The sequence below is a fragment of the Hippichthys cyanospilos genome, chromosome 11, assembly GCF_059441005.1.
Source record: "Hippichthys cyanospilos isolate Australia breed blue-spotted pipefish chromosome 11, RoL_Hcya_1.0, whole genome shotgun sequence".
NCBI lineage: Eukaryota > Metazoa > Chordata > Actinopteri > Syngnathiformes > Syngnathidae > Hippichthys > Hippichthys cyanospilos.
Window position 1 is genome coordinate 3,499,676 of NC_142379.1, and position 24,033 is coordinate 3,523,708.

The 24,033-nt window shown below is 41.3% G+C and overlaps 2 protein-coding genes and 1 non-coding gene across 8 annotated transcripts in view; all 3 read right to left on the reverse strand.

Annotated features, from left to right (window-relative positions):
- LOC148415466 (uncharacterized) overlaps positions 1-7,073 on the reverse strand; it is a 43,097-nt gene extending 36,024 nt beyond the window's left edge. For 2 of the 3 annotated variants that reach the window (XR_015867183.1, XM_088427175.1), the window contains exons 1-8: positions 6,902-7,073; positions 5,428-5,754; positions 4,979-5,108; positions 4,820-4,920; positions 4,547-4,727; positions 3,593-3,676; positions 3,409-3,507; positions 3,035-3,330 (exon numbers count right to left, since the gene is read on the reverse strand). Coding sequence is in view for 2 of the 3 variants with exons in the window: in XM_088427175.1 (XP_088283301.1) it covers positions 3,043-3,330; positions 3,409-3,507; positions 3,593-3,676; positions 4,547-4,727; positions 4,820-4,920; positions 4,979-5,108; positions 5,428-5,754; positions 6,902-7,038 (1,347 nt within the window). In the remaining variant the exon portion in view is untranslated. Of the gene's footprint in view, positions 1-160; positions 3,331-3,408; positions 3,508-3,592; positions 3,677-4,546; positions 4,728-4,819; positions 4,921-4,978; positions 5,109-5,427; positions 5,755-6,901 lie in introns of those variants that run through there. The other variant, XM_088427174.1, reaches the window with a different exon arrangement.
- An 814-nt stretch (positions 7,074-7,887) lies between these two features.
- Positions 7,888-20,051, reverse strand: prdm10 (PR domain containing 10). Of its 4 annotated transcripts, none has more exons than XM_088428499.1 (23): positions 20,006-20,051; positions 18,521-18,641; positions 18,104-18,277; positions 17,738-17,797; positions 17,552-17,656; positions 16,660-16,819; positions 16,156-16,397; positions 15,710-15,910; positions 15,559-15,631; positions 15,139-15,256; positions 14,927-15,047; positions 13,966-14,217; positions 13,241-13,585; positions 12,648-12,803; positions 11,630-11,809; positions 11,430-11,540; positions 11,027-11,227; positions 10,511-10,654; positions 10,201-10,371; positions 9,757-9,894; positions 9,425-9,638; positions 8,633-8,730; positions 7,888-8,401 (listed from the first exon to the last, which is right to left on the reverse strand). In XM_088428499.1, exons 2-23 carry the CDS (start codon positions 18,590-18,592, stop codon positions 8,216-8,218), a joined length of 3,522 nt encoding a protein of 1,173 aa, XP_088284625.1. In that variant the 5' UTR covers positions 18,593-18,641; positions 20,006-20,051; the 3' UTR covers positions 7,888-8,215. The 4 variants fall into 4 exon arrangements, with proteins under 4 accessions (XP_088284625.1, XP_088284622.1, XP_088284624.1 ...); XM_088428496.1 differs by having other exon boundaries at positions 8,633-8,733; XM_088428498.1 differs by lacking the exon at positions 20,006-20,051 and adding an exon at positions 19,731-19,795 and having other exon boundaries at positions 8,633-8,733.
- A 2,198-nt stretch (positions 20,052-22,249) lies between these two features.
- On the reverse strand, positions 22,250-22,355 carry LOC148415469 (U6 spliceosomal RNA). Its single transcript, XR_015867326.1, has one exon. It is a non-coding gene; the product is annotated as a U6 spliceosomal RNA (small nuclear RNA).
- Positions 22,356-24,033: the final 1,678 nt, after the last annotated feature.

Genomic DNA, 24,033 nt, shown 5'->3' on the forward strand with positions numbered 1-24,033 from the left:
ATACATTTTTAGGGATGTCCAAAGAAGAATTTGTATTCATTTTGGAAGCTATCTAATATACTATATATATATATATATATATATATATATATATATATATATATATATATATATATATATATATATATATATATATATATCAACATCAAAAAGGCTAAGTAGTATGCTAATGCTAATTAGAATCATCTTTACCGTCTAAGTATGTAAAAAACACAAATAATTTGTCTTAGTAGCATGAGCTAGATTTGTACAAAACAACAAACAAAAAAGCAATACGTACATCTGAAACATACATATGACATTAACCGATACTAGCTTCCCGTAACCAGACAAAAAATAGCTTAAAATTTCTTGGGAATTTCTTGTCGTTGTCTTTCAACATTCTGCGCATACATTCCAGTGATGTCAAAACAAAAATCTTACTCATCTATAAACAAAAATAACTTATAGCTATAGGTCTAAACGTCATAAGACTTGCTAGGTGCTAATTGGCAATTAGCATTGTTTCTTAGTACGTTAAACTTGAACACAGCATTCAACAAAGAACCACCACCAAAGGACCCCATGAAGGAATATTAGCTTTAGCTAGCTTAGCGTAGCTTTGGATATCAAGTTTCTCTTCACTCTCAAAATGCTAGGTTAGTTTTGCTAATGTTAACTGAAGACACGCTGCTAGATTGTGAATCACATTAACTTAAAATATTTTTTTTGTTACTACACAAACATAATATCAGAATGTTAAAAAAGACAATTAGGTTATAAATATTTAAATCTGCTATTCAGTAAACAAAATAATAAGTGGTCACTGCAAGCTATCTTTACTAGCCTAGCCTAGCTTAGCATTTTAGTATTTGCCATGTAGCTTCTTTTTTGTTCAGGTTTTCCCTGCGAAAGATCTTGAAAGTTGTCCTCCCTTGCGCTACTGTAACATCTGTGTGAAACCGGAGCCGGAGTAATTGTGAAGCTAAGGCCAGGGATTGACCTTTGCCATCAAGCTTATTTTGTCAAACAGCGGCGCACTTGACGTGCTTTTGAGACGGCCTTTTCTTCACAACCACAACAGGAAGCTACTCGAACTTGACAATGAGGAACACTTGAAAAAAAATAGAAAAACTCAACTCCGGGATCAATTTGAATGTTTTCTTTGGACAAATGTATTTTTAAAAAAGGGGGCGGAGATAAAGCACTTTCTTTTTATTGACCAGCAGCTAAATCATCTCCGTATGGATCCCATCTAACGCGCTGTCATCTTCTGTCCGTGCTATAACGTTCCTTTCATCCCAAATCCCCCGAGGCCCAAACGCAACCCAACGACACCGTCGCCCCCTTCAAAACTCCAACCCCCGCCCCTCGTCGGTCCGACGTGGATGCAGTCAAACGGCATGTGCGTTTACTTTCAAACGACTTTTCTTCAAACTCGACAAGGAGTCCGGCGAACATTCGCCGACATAATTGAATTGGGGATCAAAGTCGTTAGGGTCAAGAGGGCTGCGTCGTTTGGAATAATAACAAAAACGCTTCCGGCGTTGACCTCTATCGCCCTTCGTATATCTTAAGTTCTATTCCTTGCGGGCCCTAGCTTAAGTTACTTGGAATGAAAGGAGAAAAGCCAACATGCAGGGCACAACAGAAAGAACTAAGTTTGAATCAAAATAGGTTTGATATTATTAAAACAAATGAATGAACCTTATTGCGCCCAAAGCCATAAGTCATAACAAGATGCACAAATATGGCGCAAGGACTACTTAAACTGAACAGGAAGTCAGCCATGTTGGTTTGAAGCCACCATTTTGGGCCAAATCCAAGCCTCATACATCATAAAAAAATCTAGAAAGAAAATCCCTGACTAAAGATTCATTGATCGACACAAATCGGATGGACATATTTATCATAACAAGATGCGCAAAAAAAAAAAAAAGTCTCAAGGAGAATATTGAACAGGAAGTCAGCCATGTTAGTTTGAGGCAAACATTTTGGGCCACATCCAGGCCTCGAAAGAAAATCCGCCGCAAACAACAGTTTCATTGTTCGACACACATTTGGATGGACATGTTTTATCATAAAAAGATGTGCAAAAAAGTATCAAGGACTCATGCACAAAATTGACCAGGAAATCTGGTTAGTTTGAGGTTAACATTTTGGGCCAAATCCAGGACTCATATTTGGTAACAAAGTTAGTAAGAAAATCAATTTCCGACAACAGCTTCATTGATTGACACGATGTTTGTTGGACTTGTGTATCATAAAAAATCTTAAGGACTAATGCCTGAAACTGGACTGGAAGGAAGTCAGCCATTTTGGTTTGAAGCAATCATTCTGGGGCTGATTCCAGGACTTGTACTTAGCGAGAAAGTTCAAATAAAATATATCAGCCCCTGAAAACAATTTAACCTCGATGCACAAAAATGCCTCAAGAAGTCACGCCTGAAGCGGAACAGGAAGTCAGCCATGTTGCTTTGAAGTAACCATTTTGTGGCTAATTCTGGCCCACATACTGTCAGAGTAGGAAGAAAACAAAAGTTCCACCATTTGGCATGAAATTTGGTGGAGACATCTATCATAACAGGACACAAAAGTCTCATGGTTTTATCCCTGAAACTAAACAGGAAATCCACCATATTGGTTTGTAGCAACCATTTTGGGCCATGTTGGCTTGAAGCAATTATTTTGGGGCTAATTCCAGGACTTGTACTTTGGGAAAAAATATCAGCACCTAAAAAATGTGTCAAAGATTTCTGTAAAATGGGTGGGCGTGTCAATCCTAACAGGATGCACAAAAATGTCTCAGGAACTCATGCTCGAAATGGAAAAGGAAGTCAGCCATTTTAGTTTGAAGCAGCAAATTTTGAAAAAATTCCCGCCCTGAATCTAAATCGGAAATTCTGGGGATATAATTTTTCCAACCGGAAATGAGACTTTGTACGAGAAAACAGAATAATACTGTGATGCACAGTTGTATCAAAGCCGTTTCACATTCACAGCTAAGGACCAGCCTAACGTGTTTTCTTTATTAATGTTTCTGAATATTCCCCACCTTTGGTTCTAATGTCCATTCACTTCTTTTTTCTTCCGTCCCGATTTCCGCAGGCGTCCAATGGTGGATGAGAGCTGATGCGCCGACCTCTCGCACAAGGAGAGGCGAACGTCCGCCTCGCCGTCCGAATCGGGACGCTCCGAGGAAACTTCACTGGAGAGTCCGCTGTTGAGGTCCGGCGAGGACGCCCCGCTGACTTGTTCCCCGTCCTTACCTGTGGACAGCCCCTCCAGGTGGGCCTGGAAGGTGGTGGTCTGCTGTTCCAGGGACAGAAAACTCTCTTGCACTTTGTCAAACTGCGAGACAAGAGACATTTTTTTTCAGTTAAGACTGAAGAGCAGAAGCTAAAAACATTCATGAAAAAAAATGTCCACCTGCTCCATGTTGGACTGAAGCAGAATTTCCGGCCACACCGACTCACTATTGCAGCTTCTGAGTGTGTTTCCGGCATGGCTGTGACTCCATATCAACTCCTAGAGGACAAGGGAGGACTGAGCTGAAGAAGAAAAAAATCCCAGGGGAGACAGCGTTCCTCAGGGCTCAGAAGACAAAGTTTACCTGAAGGAGCTGAGTGCTGTCTTTCAGGAGAGCTTGGCAGTCGTTTAGTTGCTTCCTGTGGTGGCTGAAAACTGCAAATAAGGTCTTTGCAGATACATGAAATGTTAGGATGGACGTCATGGGACTCCAATCATAACAGGACAGATGAAAAAGTCTCAAGAAACCATGAATTTGGACTATTTTTTATTTGAGGCAGCCACTATGGGCAAATTCCAGGCCTTGTGCATTATACAGAAACATTAAGTTTGGTGGAAATGTCTTTCAGAAGAGGATGCAGATAAAAGTCTCTCGAATCCACAGCGGAAACTGAACAGAAACTCAGTCATGGTACCATTTTGGGCAATTCCAGAACTGGCATTTTTAACTCATTCAATGTCAGGGATGTATTTTCATGTTTTTTAGGAGTCTGGACATAAAATCCCAGATACGTCAGTATTAAATTGATACTTAAGGACATTAATTTCCAGATACTTAAGTATTAAATCGATCCTAAAGATAAAAAAAAAAAAAAAACGTGAAAATACATCCCTGGTATTGAATGATTCAAGAAGGCTAGAAAAAAAAAAAGTCGGCCAGAGCAACAGTTTTACCAATAGACATGAAATTTGGTAGATACGTCTGTCAGAACAGGAAGCATGAAAACGTCTCGAGGACCAATGCCCAAAATTGAACAGGAAGTCAGCCATTTTGGTTTGAAAAAGCCACAATGGGCAATTTCAGGACTTGCACTTTTAAGAAGGACGGAAAAAAAAAAAAATCAGCTATAGGCAACAGCTTCACCAACAGACATGAAATTTGGTAGATATGTCTGTCAGTCCAGGACGCACAAAAAAGTCTCAAGGACCCATGCCCAAATTTGAACAGGAAGTCGGCCATGTTGGTTTGAAAGGGTCGCTTAAAAAATTCCAGGACTTGAACTTCATTATAAAAAATAAATAAATAAAAAATGCTTACCTCAGTGTCCTGGTGAGCCAAGGCCAAGTCTTCCCTATCTTGACTGCCCTCTCTCGTAAGTGTAACTCCGGTGTGAAGTTCCTCCAGTCGGCCCCATCGGACCTCCACGCCTTCCTGCAGCTCCTTTACGGCGGCCTCAAACTCATCCTGGACCTGGAGCAACCTCCTCAACGACTTGCTCCTACAAAAATGGAGAGAAGCTTCCTTGAGAAACATCCACTTTATCAAAGCTAATTCCACATTTTTCATATCTAAGAAGGAACCGTGATTTACCTTTTCCTCAGGTAGCTTCGAATGAATGTCACTTTTTCAATCAGCAGACCGTCCTCCTCCGTGGATTCCGTCTGAACACTCGCAAGTGTGTTGGACACAGACTGCAATGAGGAGAAGGAATGAGGCCCTCACGTGTCACCTGAGAAAATGAAGACTCACCTCCAGCCTGGAGAGAAGATCCTGCACGTGAGGCCCGCTGGGATCCGCCAAGGGCTCCTGGAGGATGCTCACTAGCAGTCCATCTGCCAGGGCAAGACCCAGAACAATTGGGACACCTGAACTTGGTGACCTGGAGATATGAGGCACCAACATTTTTCATTAGCCTTGCTATGGCATTTCACTTTGTGGGCTAGTATTAAGCGAGCATATTTTTGAAAGGTAGGTGGTCATTTTATTGACCACTAGGGGCAGTATAAAACAGACAGTCAAATTCTACCAAGAGTTTTCACAACTAAGTGTGGAAGGCTATCATAAATACGCAATTATTTTACAGAAGATAAATAAATTCATGTTGCAATTGTTATGTAATATGTAATGTTAGCATATGTATGTTACATACATATGTATGTTATGTAATAATGTCTTTACTATAGAAATCATTTCCTCACCACTCATTGGCCGTTATCTTGCTTTGGGTGATAATTTCCTCTCGTAACACAGGAGCCGGCTCCCGTCTCGCGGGTGACCTCAAGTAGCACAGCAGCACATAGACGCAGCCCCCCAGAGTCCCCCACAACAGGCACAGTATAGAGCCTCGCAAACACAGCTCTTCCGTGGACTGTGGCGCCTCCATATGGCAAAGAGACCATACTGCAACCACTGGCAAGAAGGTCCGGCATCCTGTTCTGGAGAAGAGCTTCCAGAATGTCTTCCTCAACGTTTGTGAGTGTGATGAGGTCGACGGCGTTTGAAGATCACGTGATGACTGCGCTGAGCTGCAAAGTAAACATTTTCAGATTAAATACAAGTGCCAAATTTGGACAGTGAGGATACTTTGTCAAAGAGTTGTAAATGATCATTTTGAGGTCATGAAATATATTTGATAACTAATAATCATGTCATTTTTTTGTCTGTGCTGCTTAGTAGACATTTTAAGCATGGCGCCGAATACCTACTTTTGCACCCTCTCTCTTGTATGAATCATTTGTAGAGTAGCAAAGCAATACATTACAGATAAGATCTCCACCGATTAATCGGACAAACACGTTTTTTTGACTAATATAAGACAAAAAATACTGTTTTTTTTTTTAATTAGCAGGTTAGAATATAAACCAAAGATACATGTTTATCTCAGTTGTAAAACAGTCATATGTTCTGATTAAAAGTCAAAAGTTCTAATTATTTAAGAGGCAAAAACTATGCATGATGAATTTTGTAATCGGAAAATTATTGGAATTTTATTATGAATTCCATACCGGTCGAACACTGGTAGAGATAAGTAGAGGCTCACTATTTGGCAAATCTAAGATCCAAAGAAAGATCAAAAGATCCAAAGAGATAAACAGTGACACACTATTTCGCAAGTTCAACAAAAAATGTATAAATATACATACATACATATACTTTTTTTTTAAGGATGTTATAACATAAGCCAATTATAACGACATTCACGCTTCCTCACATAAAATAAAGGCAACTTTTTTCCCTACGCTGAAAAAAATCAAATGTTCTGGCCGAAATTCTTATAATCTAATAATCGCCTTATTAATCGGTTATCAGAATTTTACTCCACTACGCAAATGCATAGTACCTCATTCCACGTACAATGAGCAAAGGGCCAAAAAGTGACTCACTATTTGGCAATTCCAAACCACTGCATACCATTTATAACTTGTCACGTGGCAATAGAAATAACAAGGGGATCACTATTTGGCAGAGCAAGACAGAAAGCACTTTGGATGATTTTGGCATCTTATTTGCTCAACATAACATTTGTTGATAGAGGATGTACACCATAACCACCATAATAACACAATCTAATTGTTCATTGATAAATGTAAATAATGTACTAGCTGTTTCTAATTCCTCATATTTATGTTTTGAAATCATTGGTTTGCGATGAGATTGATATGTGAAGCTCACCTGCCGGTCTTTTCCTGGAGAGGTTCTGCCCCCCAGCCCACGTGGGCGACCCGGTCCAGGGTCCGGTCCAGTGCCGCCCTGACGCAGGGTCCCGGGTCCGCATGACCTCCGGCAGCGCCAAGCGTCAGCCGTGCCATGTGCGACGGGTTGACATGCTCTGAAAAGAGGAGGAAAGTATGAAGTGAGACTTCGGATTTACTCGTCGAACTTGTAGAACAGGTACAGCACTTACCTTGAGATTGATGGGCATGCCGCACCTCCCACCTGTCCTCTTAATCAAAGTGAACTAAGATTAGATCACATTACAACATGGCAAGGTCACGGAAGTGCATAAAGTGACGTCTTGGCCAAGATTTCGCTACATTGACATCTCATTTTCTTGTGCGGGTGTGCACATTCAACACGTTTTTTTTTTCCTCACATTGTGAGCTAATTTGAGGAAATTAACCAATAAAGGCATCAGATTTGTAAAAGATACGATTACTGGACGTATTGTAGTGCTTGTAAGGTTTAGTACTTATCTCAACTAATTAATTACTTTTGTACTTCATGAAGTAAAAGCTACTTTCAGTCCTTTAAATAAACACCTAAAAAAAGGTAACAGTACAAATAAGCAACTGTGATCGAATACCTGGACTTAAGAAAAAGAATAAATTCCTAAATTAATGAAAAAAAACTTTAAAATATGTGTCTTTGGAATTTGAATGAATTAAGCAACTAAATGAAGCTTTAAGCATGTTATTGCCCCCTAGTGGGTGGCTGACTTGGATTAAAGCAAATATATATATATATATATATATATATATATATATATATATATATATATATATATATATATATATATATATATATATATATGTGTGTATGTGTGTGTGTGTGTGCGTGTGTGATTGTGTGTGCACACGCAGCCTAGCTACAGCTGAGAAAAAGGAAATAAGTATTGCTTTGGCGCCATCTTACGGCAGTGGAGAAAAACACAATGACTGTGCCATGAAAACTGGAAGATTTTCATTTTCTGTCATGATTTTCATTCACAAATAAATGACTTTTCGAGCTACTTCCAAAGCATAGAAAGTTTTTTTTTTCACATATGCACAACATGATGCTTGGAAAGCTGTAAATAATTTTGAGAATTGTCTTTTGTTGACTTTTCTAGCAGCAGCGACATTAACAACAAAATAATACTTTAGAAACACATAAAACTGTGCTGGTCTTCATTTTGTCCTCGTTTGATATTAGTCGGCGTGTTTTGAAAGCTGCCGCCGTACGGGACTGGAGAAGAAGCAAAGAGGGTCAAAGTTCAACAGGGTGTTTTTAAGGTTTGGTGATGTGGACCTCACTGGCGCCACTTCCATTGGTGGTGGTGGTTATAATGTACTGCGTGGTGCCTTGCTGACTCGCAGGTGGTTCCAAGTGTTCGTTGGGGTTCGAACCTGAGCCGACAAGATCCGAAGATTTGGAGTCCAGCTCGGTCTGACCCTCAGAGATGACGTAGTGCGTCTGGAGGAGCCAACAGGAGAATTACTAGCGTAAAACCCAGCAGATTGAGATGTGTGTGTGTGTGTGTGTGTTTTTTTATTTTATTTTGGAAGCTGAAACCGTTTTTTGGCAACAGCAAAAATGACTAATTAATCGGCTTATCAAATATGGAATGCATAAATGGCTCTGCTGACCTCTATTCCTCCATAATCGCTTGGTTGGATTTTCAATCTGGATTTGATGTCCACTCACCGTTTTTACTTGGTTGCTGCTGGCTCCCGTCACGGGCGTGGCAGCCTCGGCGATGACGTACTGAGTGTGTGGTAGTGTCATCATTTGGATCTCTGAGGCTGCTTAAGTAGAAGTATCGACAGAAGAGTTAAAAACAAAAAAAGACTGGGGGCCAACTTGTGTACGAGGTCTGGGCAATATGTCCAAAAAATAAAATCTTAATTTCATTCTATCATTCCGGACAATTACAATTTTAATGGAAGAAATAAACCAAGAAAACATTCATTGAAAGAAGACACCAAGGAGCTGAAATTTCACCCACTTGGAGACAGCATGTCCACGCTCAAGATGGCACAAACACTTACAGTTATCACACTAGCAGGAGTGTGCCATCCCTTGGCTAAAATACTACGAGAATGACGTGGAAGAAAATAACCCAAAAACGGTCAAAATACTGCATAGGGGTTCAAAAAAACACATCGGAAAATATCGAGACAAAATAATTAATCCTGATTTAAAACAAGTTTTAAAGCAAAAATGATAGGTTGTGCAGAACTTGCCAAAGGGGCAGTTCAGTTATTTTGCCCTTTTTAGCAGTTAAAAGTTATTTTGTCTATAATTAGATGATTGAATTGTTTTTCATTCATCTTTAAAAATACATTCTGCTGAGCCTTCAGCCCAATGGATGCCACTTTCAGCGGACATTAAGTAAATAAATCAGTTTTTAGAAATATTATACGTGCAAAATAATGTTAAATCCAATCGACTCATTCAATTTCATAGACCAAAGTTTACGTTTAATGCTGAACTCACGGTAGCTTCGGTAGTTCCAGTTTCCGGGTATGTAGGCATGCTGGACCGCTCCCTGTTGTTGTTGTTGCTGTTGTTGCTGCTGCTGCGACTGTTGTTGAGGAGGACCGCTGCCCTGAAGACTGTGGTTCTGGGCCAACGTCACTGGTGTCAGCTGGGCAGGGCTAAGCTCCTGATTGGTCTGTTGGGAGTTGGGGCTTAGTGGCTGACCCGTCACCTGGGCAAAGAATTCAGAGATGTTAGCTAAAAAAAACAAGAAAGCCGTGTATAAAACTTTTTAGAGCCACAGCACATATTTTAATTGACCTTACTAGCGCTAAGGTCAAAACTTATACCTGGGTAACAGTTTGCCCGGGGGCCGAGGGCTCTGCGACCTGAACGTGCTGCACTTGGATTGAGTGCTGGCTGTAGCCGTGCGGGTCGTGCAGTTGGCCCACATCCACTGTCTGCTGCTGCGAGTGCGGCGAGGAAGCCTAGGGAAACACAAAAATATTGAAAAATCATGACCATGAGGTTTTTAGTAGTAGTTAGGGCTGGACAAGAAATCCAATTTATCCCATTAATATACTGTATATCTATTAAAAAAAAGTTCAATTGTTTTTCAAGCGTTTGGCTAAATGATGGTCTGGAAATGGAATGAAGTAATAATAAATTACTTAAGGTACATAAGCAAGCTATATGGTGGGCAGGGGTGGCCATGGCCATGCATTTGGATGTGTGTGATAGTTCAGCCATTTTTACATGCATGTTAATACCTGTCAGTATTTATTGTTTCTTACCGGCGCCACCTGAACCACCTGCAGCTGAATGTGCTGCGGCTGGGACAAAGTGCTTCCTGCCTGGGACACGGGGATGTACTGGATCCTCTGGTAGTCTCCCTGCGGTGTTCTGTAGTCCGTAGTCAGCGTCTGCGAGAGCTCCGTCATGGCCTGCGTTAATAGGTCAGTGGTCTGCGGACAAAAAGGTCAACGGCCGTCATATTAACCTCAATACCAAGAATGGTAGGTTTCGTTTAGTCATTTTGACTGAATAATTTTCCTTCCTCTTGGAATGTTATTTTTTTTTTTTTTTGCAATGTCAAAGACTCACCACGACGGCCTCAGCGGTGGCGCCGTCCGTGCTGATGACGGCGGGCGTGCTGCTGATGACTGTCGTGGCCAGAGGAGCTTGGATGTTGTTGGCCAGCTGAGCAAACTCAGGATGCTTTTTCCGGATGTGCTGCACCATTTTAGTCTGACATGCAAACACACAATATATGCGGTCTTGCCTTGAGATACGAATACTTATTCCTAGATTGTGTTATAGTGACTCCTTTGCATAAAACTGGATGCCTTTATTTTGTTGAGTTCCGTAAATCGTGAATCATGGTGCAATTTCCCAGCAGGCGAGGCAGAAATAAATCAAATAATAAAAAATGCTGAATCCCGCTTACTACAAATGTTGTTCCAAGCTTTAATAAATCAGACAGCTCTCAGTTTTTTAAATCCAAAAACGCTTTGCACTCATTTGGAGGCACTTGACTGAACAAGCATTTTCCCAGAGAAGCAGAGCAGCTAGTCTAAAGCGTGACTTGGTTCTGATGGGCTAACCTGACTCTCAACTCACCTTGCTGCTGTACTGCTTGGCGCAGTGCGGGCAGCAGACCGGCGCGAACGCGATGGTGCCGGCCAGCTGCGTGTGCGTGGTCAACATTGGGTCGGGCTCGCCCGGGGCGGCCGGTCGCAGCTTGCGGATGCTGGGCGGCAACTCCGCCCCCGGGTGGTTCTTCAATATATGCGACTTCCTCTTACTAGCACTTTTGTACACCTGCCAAAAGGATGAAAATGATCCACACTTTAATCAATATCAGATATTTCTTTGCCGAGAGTATCAGTAACAAGTATTGACCGGTTCCATGAGTGCTCGATACTTAGAAATAAGTCACTGCATTGTGTGCTAAACGCTTCTAGTTTACCAGAACCCCAACGAGGACATATAGCTGAAAAAAAAAGTGTTTCGGTCCGGTCACCTTATCACAATACTGGCAGAAATAATCCCGGTTGGGCTTGATGATGGGCAGCGTCAACTCGGGGACGTCGTTAACGCGCATCTCAGGGTGACGCTTGGATAAATGATTAACCTGCCAAAACAACGAAAAAAGATGAACTCATTCATGCATTTTTACATTTATATCTATATCTAAAGTGACGGTGATCATTCTAGGCTTACCAGCATTCCCCTGCGTCGGAATCCCATCATGCACAGCCGGCATTTGAACATGAAGCTCTCAAAGTCGGTGGTGGGCGTCTTCATTTTGTGGCTTTTGGAGCGCTGGATGCGCTCGGCTTTCTTGGCTTCCCGTTCGGGATTGTGCATTCGCTGCATGTGCTCACGCAGTTTATCTTTCCTCTGGAGCAAAAAAAAACACACTATGTTATGCATATGTAACAAATACATATTAGAATTGCATTAGTGCATCATAATCATGGAATTCATAGTATATGATGTAAATGATAAAAAGTGCTCCTAAACCTTTTAAATAAATAGTATTAATTGTAGCAGTTGAAAATATGAAAGCTCTTCATTTGTTTCCCTTGAGATGGCGCTGGTGTATAGGTGGTGTGCGCAGAGACCCTTTTTAGGTCGTTTTATTTGTATTTTTTTATTTTATTTTCAATTTATAGTGATGTAGGCAACATTTACAAGTCCACAGGAGCAACAATATTTATTTTGGGATCATTTTGAGCATGTAAGTTTATTTAAGTTTAGGTTCATATGAAGTGATGGTGTTTAGCCCTCTTGCTAACAACATGCTAATGATGTGCTAACATCAAACACGACAGTCCAAAGTGTTATGCATGTGTTTTTATGTTAAAATGTACTATGTTTAGCTATATGTGTTTAATTTTATGTTTGTTACTTCGACCGTGTGAACTATTGATGGAAAGTATGGATGACGCGGGTAAAGAAGAAAAAGTGTAAGACCACAGTAAATATCGGTGCAAAAATAGTATCTTGTTTGTGGACAAGCCGACATATTAATAAAATACAAAAATGCAAAAAAAAAACTGAAACAAATAAACATTGGTGCCTTGTGTCTCAACAATTTTGCTTTTCATATCCTGAATTTTCCTTCGTAAAAACGAGAAACTATTTTTCTGAAGAGACGTTTTGTAAATAGAGATAACCACAAGACGTAAAAAGTCCCGATAGGGCAGTACTTAATGATAATTTACCCCGAGCTCACCTTAAACTGCTTTCCGCAAGTGGAGCACAGGAAGTCCCTACGGTCAGAGTGGCGCAGCATGTGAAGGCGGAGCTTGTCAGGACGGCAGAAGGCCTTGTCGCAATTGGGGCACTGGAAGATCTTCTCAGAATGGAAGCAGCGGATATGCTTCTTCACCTGGTGGTAAAGAAAAAAACTTAAAATGAGACACGGTACAAATTACAGTGGGAATTTCATTTCAGAGTTTCATTGATTGAGTGTCTCGTAATCTAACCCACCAAGCGTTAACATCATTAACTCATTCAGAGCCAGCCATTTTTAGATGCGACTTTATCCTAAAATTTGTGGGGGATGAAATAAATAAAAGTGTACAAAATCTTGTATTGGCTTCGTTGATGCCCCAAATGGTTCAGAAGTCATGCTGATTTGAAAAACATCCCGCTGGCCGGGTTAAACATCTTTGCGGGCCATATCCAGGCCGCGGGCCGTATGTTTAACAACTATGTACATTTTAAAGAAACTTTTGGGGCTGACGTTTGGTTTAGTTTGGCGGCACACCTGGTAAATTCACCGGAGTCCAAGACCCAAAAGACCTTGCGTTTTGGGACACCAACCTGAATGAAGTCGGGAAAGGTCTTCTTGCACGACGGGCAGGTGAAGACGCCGTCCACGGCGTGCATCTCGATGTGGTCCCTGAGCGCGTCCAGCCTGTCGAAGGCGTCGGCGCACAGCAGGCAGGCGTACGAGCGGTTCTCGGTGTGCACCAGCAGGTGGTCGTCCAGCGCTGTGTCGGTGCCGAAGGTTTTGCTACACAGGTGGCACGGGAAGACGAAGGAGTCGCGGCCGTGCACGCGCAGGTGCTGCTCCAACTTGTCCTTGTCGCGAAAGGCCTTGTCGCAGTGTTTGCACTTGAAGGGCCGGAAGCTCTTGCGGATGAAATGATGCTGCAGTGCTGCGTTCTGACAACACACCCACAATGGCATTTAAGATGTATGTTTTATTTCAGTTGGTATACTAGGGACGGGCGAGGTAAAAAAACAAAACAAAAAAAAGTTTACACAAAGTTTATAAATAGTTTACTTGTTTAAATTCAAAATGATCATGCATACTCATGAAATCCCACTTTATGTTTGCTAATTTTGATTTGAGTGTACCATATAGTTCAAAACAAACAAAAAACAAAACTTATAGCCTAACTAGCTAAAATGCCCTTGCAATAATCCTACCAACCTGTCCATCCATCTTTGAGAAAGGCCGGCATTAAAAAGAGAAAGACAACGTTACGACGCAAACACACACTAAAACACACCTAGTGATAAAATACGTGTTTGTGTCTCACCCGCATCTTTTTCAAGCGTCGCACGTCCTGGGAGGAGAGCTGAGCCTCCGACTGGTCGCTCTGCACGGGGTCTTCCTTGGCCGGGAGGGTGGCGTCCGCGTCGGGTGGCTGGGCGGCGTCTTCCGCCGCCGCCGTGGGCGCGGTATGGCCGTCTGCCTCGGTATCCGGCTCAGACATGGTCACCTCCACGCCGTTGTGAGCCGCCTCGGTTGGCTCTTCCAGTGGCTGCGCCTCGGCCAGATCCAGCATCTCCTGAGAAAATCACAGAATGAAGTAGGCCCAAAAAATAGAGAACATGAACGTCATTGCAGAAAGTGAAAACTATTGCAATAAGTATTTTTGTAGTCCTTTTGTTGCTTGGCCATTTTTGTAGTTCTTGACAGCAACTTGATGTTTGGCCATTTTTGTTGTTTTTATGGTAGGACTTGTTACTCTGACATTATTTTACAGTAGTTATTCTGAGAACAACTTGTTTGACCATTTTTGTTTTGCTAATCTACCATTTTTGTAGTTCTTTTGTTCAGGATTTATTAAGATGAGTATTGTAGTTCGTTAGACAACAATTGTTGTTTGGCCATTTTTATAGTTCTTATGGCAGGATTTGTTAATCTGACATTATTGTAGTTTTGTTGAGAACCACTTATTTGACTACTTTTGTAGTTCTTCGAGATCATTGTTTTCCAATGCAAAAGCAGAGAGGCTGAACTTCTGATCATTTGGACATCTTAAGTTTGGTCAACAACTAATCGGTTATAAAAAATAATTAGTGATGAATTTGGTACTCAATCAGAGAGTGATTAATCGCTGCACCTCGGACTACGAGGGAAAATTATTTAAAATACGTGTGTGTCTTTAGTTACAATTGTGGTCACAAATCAAAGTTGACTATCAAGGCACCAGAGTTGGTCATAAACATATATATTAGGGCGTGTCTGACTGCACTAAAACACACGATAGTTACCGTCGTCTTGTCCAAGTCGTCTTCAACAGGCATATCCAAGCGGATAAATTTAGGCGGTCGCCCCGGCCTCCTTCCTGTCCCGAATCGCTTCCTGCCCCGGGCTCGACCGCGCCCTCTGGACCTGGACAAGCAGGACGATGAAGATGAGCAGTAATCCTCCTACCCCCCCACAATTGTGATCAAAAGGGACACAAAACGAAGGTGAAATGTACCTGCTAACAGAGTAAATCATGTTGTCATGCAGGTTGAGATGCTGCTGGAGTTGCTCGGAGCTAACGAAGCGCCGGCTGCACTCGTAGCATGGCCAGTTTTTCTCTTGCTCTCGAAGAACTGGAAGAGGCACAGAATGAGGGAAGAGCACCGCACCGCGTGACAACATGAGGTTGGTCGGTTCTTTTCTAAAATTTCTTCTAGACAGCCTCACTGGTGTTAACCCACCTGTCATATACATATAAATTAAGTAATCCCTAATACATAAATAAAATTTAAAACGAAATATTGGATTTGGATTATACATATTTTGGACACGTTTGGGTGAATGAATACGCCCCTGCTCAGAATGATCCGGAAACATTATTTCCGTTCCTTGCAAACAAACATAACAGTAGGGTTCATGAACATTACATGCTCACCTTTTCTCTCTTCTTCTGTGACACTGTGGAGCTTCTGATTGACAAACTCAGCATAAGAGGCAGCATACCAAACCTGCAAAGGGATTATAAATCAATTTTCAAATTTGAGCGCTTGAAATTGACCTCAGCGGACAAATTGCACAGCGTCCACCTTGAGTTCTTGCTTGGGCTCGATGTTCTTGATGGTGGTGTAGAAGATGTCGGGGCCGTACTGGTAGGCCACCAGGTTCTGCTCCAGGTGGTTCTGGGCGGGCCGCACGAACATCATCCAGTTGCAGCTGTCCTCGTCAGACAGGTCCAGCCACGTATCCTCGGACTTCTCAACGTCCTTCTCCGCGTCCAGCACGCAAAGCTGTGGATGCAATGGAAAGGCTCCGAATGTAAATAATTCAGGGAAAAAACTTTAAATCCCAAAGACGGAATTTTACTTTTATTTATTTTTAATGGAGGCATTTAAAGTCACACACTTAGATGTATTTTGTTCAAATTTTTTCAAGTGTTATGATAGAGTGCTATCTGAAAATGGCTGGTACTCCATAAAAATGTTGGCGTCAACTTCTCTTTGGGGAAAACCTGCCCCAGGTTATCAGGACTCACTTTCAGGTGAATGTAGTTGTCCTGCAGCTCACTCTGGGCTACCAGGGGTCCATCCACAGGGCCGAACTGGGTGCGCTTGGGGATGCGCCTCTTGGAGTAGACTCCGCCTAGGAAGCGGTCGATGTAGAGGACCAAAGGCAGACTGGCGCGAGCCTTGGACATCACCGGCCGGTTGGGGATGGGGTGCAGGGACCCGTGGCTCACACACTCCGAGGGGTTGCTGTTGTTGCACTCCTCACACCCTGGGACATCAATTACAAACTTTTTTTTAACTATCCACTAGGGTTGTTTCAGAATGATACTAGAATGAGTATTTATTCTGGTATCGCTGTTCATCGATACCGACTACTGATACTTGTAATACTTGTACCAATGTGCCAAAAAGCAATAAATATGATTATGTAATTTTAAAAAGTAGCTGAATTGTAAGATGTGTTTTCAATAGGTACTAACTACTTAATGGTCGTTAATAGTGGCATTAAAAATATAGGTGCCAGGACACACAGAGATTGTGTGGGTTGAAGCGTTGACGAGGCTCCCAGTCGTCTATGTCAGAATCCTTGTCCTCATCTTCGTTTTCTTCATCAGAGTCGTCCGTGGTGTCCATGGCATCGAGCACCATGTCGGCCATGGACGCCAGCGAGTTGGACACGGACATTTGCTCCTGTGTGACAAGAAGGTATCCAAAATGACTGCATTTGTCTGGATTACAATAACTGTTTTTGATTTGGGATGCTATGTCACAGCCTGCTTGTCCAGCTCTTTCTCCCTCACCAAACTGTTAGGCCAAATTCCAATCAATCAGTCCAATCACCACTAGGTGTACCCGATTACCTGCCTCTTCCTGCCAGATCATCTTGCTCCCTATGACAAGCCTACACGTGTCATTTCTGTTTTGCCTGCCTGCCTCTGACTACCTGAACACCTGCCATCTTGTTTTGCCTGCACCCCCTACGTGCCCCCCCTCGCCTCATCGACTATAAATGATATTATTATCGATAAACACTGCATACGTATATCTAAAAGTGGAAACTAGTTGTTTTTTTTTTTTACATCATAAAAGTTACAGGCATGTATGGTTTCTTATGGAGGTGCAAATGAATAGCTATAGAAATGTATATGATCGGCGGGATTACGGAAGGAGGATGGAGTGAGTTCTCTCGACGATGGTTACCTGCCTATTAACTGGCAGACGAGAAAAACGGTACGCACTGGTGATTACCGAATCCTGTTTGGTGGAGGAATGCGAAAACAATTTGTGATTGGTTGCTAGGGCCATTACCTGACTATACGAGAATAATAAAGTAATTCAAGAATTTTACACCCGCATCAATATCCTAACAACACTCCAAAACACAAATATTGAGTTAGAAACTTCTTAAGAGTGAGCTCTCACCTGGGCTGCCGGTTCCAGGGTGGCCTGCGGCGCCTCTGCCACATTGCTGAGGACGTGCAGACTGGCGCCGTTCATGTTCTGCCCGCTTGGCAGCAAAACCGCTACCTGGGTAGAAAGTTATGTTCACTTTATGATTGTGTTAAAAGTAAAAAAGTTTTTTTTAAATGAAATTATATCGACATGCACCTGTTGAGTTGTGCCGTCTTGCTGGATGTATGCCACTTGAGGTTGATCTGCAAACACGGCCTGTAACAATTGTAAGAGTGAATGAAAGAACGCTGTAATTTTTTTAAATCACTTGTGCAGTATTTTGACCATTTTTGTCCACATCATTCTCATAATATTATAGTCAAGGGATGGCACATTCCAAAGTGGTCATGTCATGTTGAACTTTGACATGTCACCATCTGGGTGAAATTTCAGCTTCCTAGTGTCTTCTTTCAAAGCATTTTCTTAAATGTGCAATTTCTTTGATGTAAAGATTGATTGGAGGATTGGACAAAATACCGCAAAAGGGGTTAAAAAAAACAAAACAAAAAAACTCATCCTGACTTGGGTTCCATCCGCTGGGTGAATGTAGACCAGCGTATGCTCGGCCGACTCCACCGAGGTGTACGAGTTGCCGTCAGCCGTGTAGACCACCTGCTGCTGCTGCCCGCTGTCCGCTTGATCGCCACCGTCTCCGCTGTACACTATCTGGGCCACCGTGCCACCTTCGAAATGAACCTGAAACATAGATAAACAAAATCCATGTTTTTATCTTAACTCAAATCCAGAGGCGAATTTATAATGAGAACAATATTTGAAACATTTGCTTGAGAAGGGTCTAAAGTACAATGCTACCGAGTTTTAATCAATTATTATCAATAGGTTCCCATGTCACTCCTAAAGACAAAATATTATGAAGCATAAAACGCGTGTGCGCGATATGTTCACACACAATTTAAGATGTTTCATGATTTCCTATACCTGCGTGGCATCGGCTGAATCAGTGTTGCCAGACTGACTCCACACAGCGGCAGGCTCCGGCTTGGTTTCCATGGCAACGAGGCTGTCCAGCCTTCTGGTGATCGGCTGTCACCGCAGTCCACTTGAAAAGAGCAGGGACCCTTTTATAGTCAATGAATTGCAAAGATACAGCAACATTGAGGTGCAACTACATATTTTTGTCTTTTCGAAAATATACAACATAATAACAATGGTTTCATGTTTAACTAAAAAGGCCCAGAGATCGTATTAAGTGAATAAAATATTCACATTTCAGAGGGACCAAATTCCAATTTTGGCTACATAAAATTCTGACACTTCCTAATTCTTCTCAATAATTGTGTATGTTTTTTTGTTTGGTGCTTACTCAAGCAGATATGAATTACAAGCATAACATTTGATTTTTTTTTTTTTTTATAATACATCGTCTTTGAGCATGTAAGTTACAACGGAGGAAAAAAAAGGTCAAAAACTGTGGTCGAGGGGAATATTTGAAAGTTTCTGTGTTGTCAATAATATAATGTACGCTTCTAAGATGGCAAAATGCTGAATAAAGTTAGGCTAACCTTTGCACCGTCGTCCATCATTTTGTCAAGGTGTACCAAACAAATCTCGTTTAGATGCATCGTATACTTACGCTAAAAAGGGGTTCGGAGTTTATTTAAACATTAAAAAAATTGGAACAGAATTATAATGCGTATTTTGGGGATGTGCACAGGTTGTCAACATAACTCAAGCAAGCAGCATGCCCCATAATACACACAGAGCGGTCACCTAGCACACTCGAAACGGGGGTAAAGCACAACGAAGTCGGCTACATTTAGCCGGCGAGGCCGTCGAAGAACCGGTGCCCGAACGCTACCGCGAGTGCGAATGATAGCATCTGTGCGTGTGAGGTGCAAATTCGACGTAATTGGCAGATTTATCAATCAAACTCGCCTAATCGCTAAACGAGGTTTACCCCCTGCTTTAACCCCGCAGGTTGTCGGTCCCAACCGGACCATACCACAAATTTGAGCGCAGTAGAAACGCGGGCGTTCGGCGTTAGCATTTCGGCCATTTAGTGCCACTGGAAGGCCGGCGTGGGGGGAACGGATAACATCTCGTTTTCCGTGTCGTCGGCTAGGTTCTGACACGGTGAACAAATGGTGATAAAAACCAGAAAATAAACGCTTTATTTCAGTCCACCCACCCGTGGGCCACGCTAGTTTGTCGAGCCCAGCCCTTGAAGGCGAGTGTGGAACAAGGAAGACGGGCTCCATTTTATTTTTGGGTGGGACTACCAGCGTCGGGAGACAAGGACGAAGTACGAGCTAGCGACAAATATCATCTTCTTTATTTACCGAAAGCAGACCAACATTTGACTAATGACGACGGGGAGATTACCTGCGACTCGCGCGGCGCTTCAATGTGGAGGAAATACCCGGTTTTAAGGCGTTTTATGGAAAAAAATCAAGCTGTTCTTACCTCAGAATGGTAGCTGCAACGATGGTCGTATTGCATATATTAACATAATCTGCCCGGCAACTGATGCTTCCTTGCCATCTGATAGGTGGGCATTTACCCATCAACAACATTAAACCACAGGACGATTTAAAACTCTTAACAATTCCAGTGCATATTGTTGTATTAAAACTATTGTATTACATCTTTATTTTTAAAGTCAGGTGTTTACAGCTGTGAAAAAAAGACGATCCCAAAGACGTGCTTCTTCCGGATCCAATCGGGTGTTTTAAAACACAGCCTTTAGCCAATCAAAATCCAGCAAGCTTGAACGATAGTTTGAATGGAAATTTAGCTAACCAAAGGTTTAATATACCTTTTTTTAATAAAATTTATTGATTTGTTTTAAAATTACAATTACAGGCATGTATTGTACATCGATTAATCCATGTGTTTAACAGAAAATAAAAATAAAATGTCCATTTGAATCAGTGTGTAATGTGTCATTAATAAACGTGTTGTTTTTGGAAACAACAATTAATTTTTTTTTTTATGTGTTCTATGAAACTGTGAAGTCGTTTAGCGACTGAGACTCCATGCAAAAATACATGAGAAAAAGTTACAAAATGTATAACAAATCAGAATATATTTTTGCATTACTAACCCTCTTGAATTTTGCAAACAAATGTGTAGAAAAAAAATCTGATACTGAAAATATATTTGCACTCCAGCAAATCAACAGATGAGTTTGGCGTTCACAGTCCAATAACGGAACAGTGCTTATAGCTAACACTTATAGCTAACTTATTGCAATATCTTGTAAAGTCAAGTGAATGTTTTAACTCGAGAAAAAGGGCATGTGGGTCATCTTCACTGAGCTCTTTTTTGGCAATGCACCATGATTTGACTTTGCTACATTAAAGATGGCGGCAATCAAACAAAGACTTAAAGAAGGGACGAAAAAACGTAGTATTCCACTTCGTAACGTGAAAAAAAACGTAAGCCAGGGACACCATAACCCAGGGGGTCACTGTAACTTCCTTTTTGATCTTCTATACATCAAAAGCATTTTCCTTGAGCTGCATAAAATGAATGGAAATCTATGATTTTTTTTTTAAATTTGTTCATACATATTTTTATGGAACACATAATAAGATCAATTAAAAATAAATAGACAAATAAATACAATTAAACAACTGACGGAGAGAGTCAGTTAGTGGTTTTTGAGCAAGATCGTGATGCAATGTGTTTGTAAATCATATAAACCTAAATAAACCTATTTTTTCTTTTGTTTCAAGAAATCATCTGGCGGGCCGGATTTAACATTTTCGTGGGCCGAATCCGAAAATAGGCCTTTTTGTCGTTGCTAGTTTTCTACGTTTTACTACTTTTGTATTTATACAATTATATACAAACAAAAAACAATATTCGCGACCGATAACACGTTTGTATGTGGAGTAATAACATACAGGCTTACCGTCACCTTAAGTCATCTTACTCTCCAAGAAATTAGCAGGTTTTCGGATCTAATTCGACAACATATTGCTAGTTCAACTTCACTCCATCGTACGTGTGTAAAATCGAAACGCGAAGCAAAACATCGGTTGTCTGCGATTGGTTCGGAGTATTTTTTTGGGGGTGGGCAATGTTAAAGTGTATCCCATTAGGGCACGTCTCATTTCCAAAAGAGAAACTTTCGTATTGCCCCGATATAAACAAAATGCGACCGAAATTGTGGAAGCGTGTATCGTTAGTGCCGCAAAAATTGAATGATGGCTGCCAACTACTGGCGAAAAATGGAATTGAATGTTTATTGACGTAGTTTATTTGAAACATTTATAGGTATTTCTCGGTGTAAAAATACGATCATTTTATTTCAATGTCTACACTTTTATATCAGATTCAAATGGGGGGAATTGCACAAAATTTACGGGTTCAATTTAAAGAAATGAGACGCATCCGTATTCGTGGCTGCCCGACAATTCTGTATCACTCGGATATTTTCCGTCCGTTTTCGCGCAAAAGCTCGAAACATTGTCACTTTTACGCCGTAAAAAATATCGAGGCGTGATCTCGCATTAGCTAAACACAATTACAGTAAACAACTTCGGAAATTCGAAAAACGAAATTCCGGTGGGAGTGGCCAAATGACGAGCGCGCGAAAGAAAAAGGCTTGCGGCCTACCTCGCAGTCGATGGTTGATGACGCAACTCGATTATTTTTTTTTAATTTTTTCGCTTAAAAATGCATAAAAACGCTTCGAATTAAGAAAAGAGGGAACGCTTCACGAATTTGCGTGTCATCCTTGCGCAGGGGCCATGCTAATCTTCTCTGTATCGTTCCAATTTTAGTATATGCGAAGCCGAAGCTACGCACTAGTAGCATGTTTGAATAGCATTTTTAAAGGGTAGACCAATGAGACGTGTCCTAGTAAAGGTCACGATGAATTTTTTCTTGTAATTCCCGAATAAAAACACATACGCGTGAACGACGGACCTATTTTAATAGTATTTGACTGGTTTATATAATCGTTATAAATTTTATTTCGTCATTGTAGGGGAAAACTTTAAAAGATTACCAGAGCACTCAGCTAGGCTAATGCGCATAAATTTGACGTCGACGAATGGCATTGGTGCAGATTGAGGAAGCAACGCCTCTTGACCCCGAAAACATGGCGGACAGCTGCGCTTTCGCGCCAAACGAAGTAGAGTATTTTGTTATTTCAGTGCCCAAGTAACACGAATTTCAAACATCCCTAACAATTTTTAAGGGAGCGTAAATATTGGCATATTTATATTTTATGTGCAAACGGTATTGGAAGTAGAAAATTGATGTTCAAGTCCTTGCATTTCCGTGTTCTGTCAATAGGTGGTAGTCGTTATCCACATATCGAGCGTGACCAGCTCCTTACTTTTTAAGTCAAAAGTTTATACGGTTTTCCCCTTTATTCGCGGACGCACTTTAATTGATTGATTTAATCAAACGTACGTATTGACTTAGGACAACCCCAGAAAATACCAAATCAACGACGAAAATTGCTTTTACTTAAACCTTCGTGAATTCGAACGAGACAGACGATAGAATCTGCACAGAAAATTTAGATTTTTTTTTTTTTACAGCCACAAACCCTAACAGGCACGAAAGCGGGCCTATTTACTAGCGTTCATTTACAGTTGCCTTAGAAATTATAACAACTAGCAAGCGTTTGGTTCTTTTCTGCCACAAATCAAATTCCATAGTTCCTTACGTTATATTCAACTCAAACTCAAAGGCTCAGCTCTGCAGTATGCATGCAGACCCGCGAATCCAGAGATTAATGCAAAAACTAAATTGTCTCTCGCGAGAGTCGTAGTCATAGGATTTTTTTCCCATTGCTCGAAATACTACAGTACAGTACATTGTAGTACAGTAAAAGATGCAAAACAGCCAAGACAAGTATTCCCTCCATTTATTCGCAAGAAACATGCCTTAGAAGACGGACAGAAATTGAAACCACTTTATTAGGTTTGCAAACTTATTGGTCCAATTTGCTTTTCAGCCACTCCTCGGTTAACTCGTTCTTGTTGTCGACGTTGAGACTCTGAGTGGAGAAGAAAACGAGAGAACATATTTTATTCATCCCCCCAGACAGGCTGAAGTCATTGGAAGAAATGAGAAGTTATGCTTGCCTGGGCGAAATGCATCTCTTTTCGTACTAAATCCACGACGGATGCGTGCGACATCAGGTCCATTGGGCTGCACCCTTTGGATTCAATGCGCATATTTTTTGAGGACATTAAAAGTACCTTACATAATATGCAAGACCAAATGATGTTAACCTATTGCATCCAAGACAAAAATAGTCCCTTCACTGAATAAATATCATTGAAGTCACCAAGATACTTTTCAGAAGACGTGCGACAGATATGACATAAATACTTACCGCTAGCAGAAGGATCAGGGCTTACAAAAATCACAGTTTTGCGGTATATCTTCTCGCTCGCACTAGTGAATTCGTAAGGATAGGCAATGATCTTACGTAGTAGTCAAGAAAAAGTTAACATGCTGGTTGA

What these genes read in the sequence shown, in the direction of transcription:
- prdm10 (XM_088428496.1), bottom strand. Translation starts at nt 18,592, where the DNA reads ATGGAAACCAAGCCGGAGCCTGCCGCTGTGTGGAGTCAGTCTGGCAAC. An exon ending in AAGACGGCACAACTCAACAG is followed by an intron (nt 17,657 to 17,737) that starts GTGCATGTCGAT and finishes CTTTCTACCCAG; the next exon opens with GTAGCGGTTTTGCTGCCAAG. An exon ending in GACGCTTGAAAAAGATGCGG is followed by an intron (nt 13,586 to 13,965) that starts GTGAGACACAAA and finishes GTGTGTTGTCAG; the next exon opens with AACGCAGCACTGCAGCATCA.